This window comes from Aethalodelphis obliquidens, unplaced genomic scaffold (assembly GCF_003676395.1).
Source record: "Aethalodelphis obliquidens isolate GAN/ISIS:26980383/991018 unplaced genomic scaffold, ASM367639v1 scaffold128, whole genome shotgun sequence".
In the NCBI taxonomy this organism is placed as follows: domain Eukaryota; kingdom Metazoa; phylum Chordata; class Mammalia; order Artiodactyla; family Delphinidae; genus Aethalodelphis; species Aethalodelphis obliquidens.
The window spans coordinates 782441-787010 of record NW_020838072.1 but is presented as its reverse complement, the minus strand read 5'-3'; the positions used below and the strand labels follow the sequence as shown (position 1 = coordinate 787010).

The following is a 4570-nucleotide window of genomic DNA, read 5'->3' as shown; positions in this document are numbered from 1 at the left end:
TCAAATTTGAGTTTGGTTCTGCGGCATTTGCAATATCCATGAGTTAGAGATGAGTTAGTAGGAAAGAATAAGAGTCAACTCCAACAGTGAAATCCTCTTGCCTGGTTCCCACCTCTAGTCAAGACTTGTACTATGACTAACCTAGCTGTCACTAACATGGAACATGAGTAGTTTGACTACAGTTGGCCTCTAACCCTGCCTAAAGCTTACCTCCCTCTATCACACTGCTCTTGCCTCCAGGGGAGAAAGAAAGGCTGTGCTATAAGAATCAGACAAAGTCTTCCCTTTTGTTCTCATACAACTTAAATCCTGCTCTTCTTAAACCTCAAGGCTACTGCAGCCATACCCAAACTCTTAACTTTCCATCAACAAGCTTCCCAGCAGCCCCTGGCCCACTCACAAGTTTTTCTAACAACTTCAAGGACATCATGCTTTTCTCTTTTCAGCTGGGTACTACGTTCCCTTTTCTTCCTTTGGACTATTAATTTTGATATCCTCAATCATCTTGCACATTGTAAATGTATTTATAGAAATTGATGGAAAGGAACCTTTAATCCTTAGAACTTTGCTTTTTGCCTCAGTTTCCTCCCTTGGAGATTCTGTCTGTTCTCATCATTCCATCTATTTCCTACCTCTATGTGGATGTCTACTGACCTCCCCCAAAAGGCATTTTTCCAGAATTTATTCTCTCTAGGTCTAGCATTTAGTTTTGCCTGCAGAGTTAATCTTGGTTCTATCTTCCCAATTTCCCTTTCATCATCCACAACACCATTGATTTCTTGATCCTTTACATTTCCAACCTGGGAATTATCTTTGATTATTTTTAGGCCTATCACTTCCCAATTATTTGCCAAATTCTGCTCACCCTAACTCCATTGGGCCCATTAACTTTGTCCATTGCTTCCTCCTCTTCCCTCTCTGTCCCCGAGAGACACCAGAGCCAGATTAGTGTTCCCAGATTTTCTTTTCCATTGAGTGTGTAAGTATCCGTCTCGCCTGCCACCCACTTGTAAGGCTCAAGTGAGAGGACGTAGTCAGCCGGTTAAACACACAGACAACATGGGGCTCAAAGTCCTTAGCGATTATTTTACAGTTGAAGGATGAGACGCCCAGCGTAGATAACCCTCTGGTTCCTGTCGCGGTCAGTCAGACTCGCTTTCCAGCACCTCCTCCATTACTCCTCTGTCGTTGACGTCTTCCTTCCTTCCTTCACACCTTTGCTACAGACCCGGCCTGTGCGGGCTGCAGCCTCCTGATTCCAGCCGGGCCTGTAAACCTACTCCAGCCACACAGAACCCCAGCTCCAACACACCCACGGAAGAATCCGGAGTCCCTCAAGAGAGCAGCCATTGGCCAGCCCGCCCCCCTCCCCGCATCTCATTGGCTATCATACTTCAGGTCCCGCCCCCTCAGCGCCTCGGGTTCCAGCCGCGGTGCAACAGTCTAAGTGAAAAATGGCGGGAAAGGTCACGATTAAGCGCGCAGGGCAACAGCACAACGCTGGCCTGGGAGACGGCAGTGGCCGAGGAGCTCTTGACGATAGCCTCGAGGCCACCTCCTCCTCACACGCTCCACTGCTACGGAACCACGGGGTGGGCGGCCGTGCGCTCCAAGGCCCCGGGCCTGGGGCTCCACGCGGCGCCTCAGTCCGGAAAAGAGCGCTCGGCCAGTCGGGCAGGCGTCGCTCACACCACTGAGGCGAGCCCGGACACGGAAGCCACCTTGTTGTCCTCGGCCCAGGGCTGCAGGTTCTGCAGCGCGAAGAGCGACGAGTTGTGCAGGCAGAGCGGGTCCGGGGGCAGCGGCGGCCGTAGCGGCCGCGGTAGTGCGTCCTGCTGGAGGTGCAGAAGCAGTCGGCCCGCACGGTGCCGCTCTGCCTCGCGCTCCTCGGCCGTCTGGCGCCTGGGCGAGCGGAGACGCGGGGTCAGCGAGGCCGGCCCTCGCCCGCCCCACGCCTCACCGCCACTTGGCCCGGCCCGGTCCCTCGCCCGCCCCGCGCCTCACCGCCACTTGGTGCGCCGGTTCTGGAACCACGTCTTGACCTGCGCGTCGGTCATGCGCAGGGCCTTGGCCAGCGCCGCCCTCTCGGCCGAGGCCAGGTACTTCTGGCGCAGGAAGCGTCGCTCCAGCTCCAGCACCTGCGAGCGGGAGAAGGATGTGCGCGGCTTCTTCCGCTTTGGGGGGGTCCGGTTTTGGTAGGGGTGACCTATACGGCGCGTCCCGGAGAAGGGCGAGAGCGCCGCTACAGGGAGGAAGAAAGAGCAAGGCAGGGTTTTCGGGGCGGCCCGAGGTGTCACTGAGAAGAGAGCGCGGCTGCCAATGCTGCAGAGCTCCCGCGCCCGGTCCCTACGGTGCCCCAAGCTCGACCCCGCACCAGTAGAGGCTTCTAGACAAGAAAAGGCCTCGGAAATGGCCCTCCCACTTGGGTGAGGGAGAGACGTCCCCCGTAACTTCACCCTGCCCTTCCCGCGGTGTGGACAGTGAACTGCAGAGGAGGGCGCGGGCATCGACGGCAGCTACCTCCCCAGCGCCTCTCAGCAGCGGACCAAGAGATACCAATTGAGGGAGGATCCCCTGGGATTAGGGGCGGAGGGTACGAAAGGGGACCTTGAGTTGGAGCAGAAGGATCAAAGATGAGGATACCGGGTCAGTGTGGGGCATGACGCTGGAGGGATCGGGCAACCTCACCAGTGAGCCGGTCCTTGGCATAGCGGCGGCCGCTGTCCATCCAAGGGAAGGTGAGTCCCGCTAGGCCCCCGGCGCCGCCCAAACCCGAGGGTCCAGGAACAGCAGGCGCACCTCCAGCGGGCGGCTGCACTGGCAGCGGGCGGTGCGCTGGGACGCGGATCACGCCGCCCGGGCCCACGCCAGAGCTGCCTGGTAGCGGGGCCAGCGAGCCCGCGGGGCCGTAGCTTGTGGCTCCGTGAAATCCACCCGAGAACGCCACACTCTCCCCATGGCCCTGGCCCGCTCGACCCGGGCCTAGGCCGCTCCCGGGGGGTTCCGGGCAGCTCAGGATCTGATCGATTCCGAAGCTGATTGGCTCGTGGTGCGGGAGGTTGTGCGAGGCCAGCACCGCCGGCTCCATGGGTCCGCGTCAAGGAGGACCGCAGGAGGCTTGGCAGTTGGGGAGGGCGCCCCAAACAGCTCTGGGAGCCCAGCAGCGGAGCGTTTGGGGCGGTGGCCTCAGGGGTCAGCGGGGCTGGCCGTGGAGAGGCGCCGGGGCCCCCAGGACATCTTCATCCCTGTGTACGGGGAGTAACCGCGCCCGTGCCGGCCTCTGCCGGGCGTCGGCGCAGGGACTCGCATCCCGGGGGAGCGCGACCCACTGGGGCCCCAGGAGCGCCCTTGCTGACTCTGAAGAGCAGATGGACGCTGGACTGCCAGGGCCTCTGCCCGAGTCCGGGGTGGAGAGGGTTGGCCGGCTTGGGCTGGGGCAGTGACTGACAGATCAGCCTCGGGTGGGCAGTGGGGGCTGGGGGTAGGGCAGGGGCGGGGCCGGGCCTGTTAAAGGGGAAGAGACGCCTGTTTGCTCTGAGCGCGGGGAAGACTGGCCGGCGGGAATGGTGGGGGTGTTGGAGGGGGGAAGGTGGCGAGGGTGTTATGAACTTGCACGGGAGGGGCCGGTGCTTGGGCCGCTACGCGCTGAGTCAGCCGAGATGCGCAAGGCAACTCCATCCTCGCTGGCCTCCGCCTTTGGGGTTTCCTCGGCCTCACCGGCTTCCTTGCAGGTGCCTCCTCCCACAGCCCCCACTCTTCGCCTCCCGATGGGTCCTGCCTGACGACTCCCGAATTCGTTGTGGCCCCCGCCTAAATGCTCTCGAAGACCAAATCTCGTTGTGGCTTTCTGGCTGAGATGGGAAGCGGCTGGGGAACGGGGCCGGCGAGTTGGAGGCCCGGGAAGAGGACAGGTGTGGGAAGGCGGTGGCAGGGCGTCCGGTGGGCTAGGGCGGGGAGCAACTACTCTGGGCCAGTGATCCTGGTGCTCCTCCCGGCCTCTCCCATAGGGGCCCTAGCTGCATTCGGGAGCGCCCGTAATGGGTGCCCAGTGTTTCTTAGAATTTCGATTTTCTGAAATCGGTGTAAAGCGGACCCGTGGCTCCACCGGAGCCAACTCAGGTCAGTGGGGCTTGGGGCTGGCGTTCTGCCCCCAACAGGGAACCACCAACGCGGGACTCTGCCCCTCCACTCTGCGCCTAGGAAGTCTATTCTCACACACTCCCTCCCACCCCCGCAAAGGCGGGAGGACGAAATCGCCACAGGCGACACTTGGGACCTCACAGAAGTCTTCGGAGGATCCTAACCGCCTCATTTCGCAAAGCTGCTTCACTCCACCCAAGCCCAGGAAACTGTGCCTGGAGCGTGTCAGAGAAGGGAGGTGGGGAAAGACAGAAGCCGCTCGGTGACCTTGTGACCTCTTGCCGAGGACCCAGGAGCTGGGAGCGTGTGAACTCTGCATCCTTCCCCGGGATGGGACCCGGGGCCGGCCGGGCCCCTGTGCCTTAGACCCGCCCCTGCCGCCACCCAGCCCGGTGCAGGCCGCCATAATCGGGTTAGCTGGGTCGGAATT

At 60.9% G+C, this 4570-nt stretch overlaps 1 protein-coding gene across 1 annotated transcript; it reads right to left on the bottom strand.

Moving 5' to 3' along the window:
- Window positions 1-105: 105 nt before the first annotated feature.
- TLX2 (T cell leukemia homeobox 2) lies at window positions 106-3461 on the bottom strand. The gene is made up of 3 exons (XM_027099089.1): window positions 2689-3461; window positions 2005-2242; window positions 106-1902 (listed from the first exon to the last, which is right to left on the bottom strand). The coding sequence occupies exons 1-3, from the start codon at window positions 3086-3088 to the stop codon at window positions 1686-1688; spliced, it is 855 nt and encodes a 284-aa protein (XP_026954890.1). The 5' UTR covers window positions 3089-3461; the 3' UTR covers window positions 106-1685.
- Window positions 3462-4570: the final 1109 nt, after the last annotated feature.

Excerpts from the sequence above, each read along its gene's own strand:
- TLX2 (XM_027099089.1), bottom strand. The coding sequence starts at position 3,088 with ATGGAGCCGGCGGTGCTGGCCTCGCACAACCTCCCGCACCACGAGCCA. Across the intron at positions 2,243-2,688 it reads TGCCAAGGACCGGCTCACTG|CGGCGCTCTCGCCCTTCTCC; the intron begins GTGAGGTTGCCC and ends TCCTCCCTGTAG. Across the intron at positions 1,903-2,004 it reads AACCGGCGCACCAAGTGGCG|GCGCCAGACGGCCGAGGAGC; the intron begins GTGAGGCGCGGG and ends CCGCTCGCCCAG.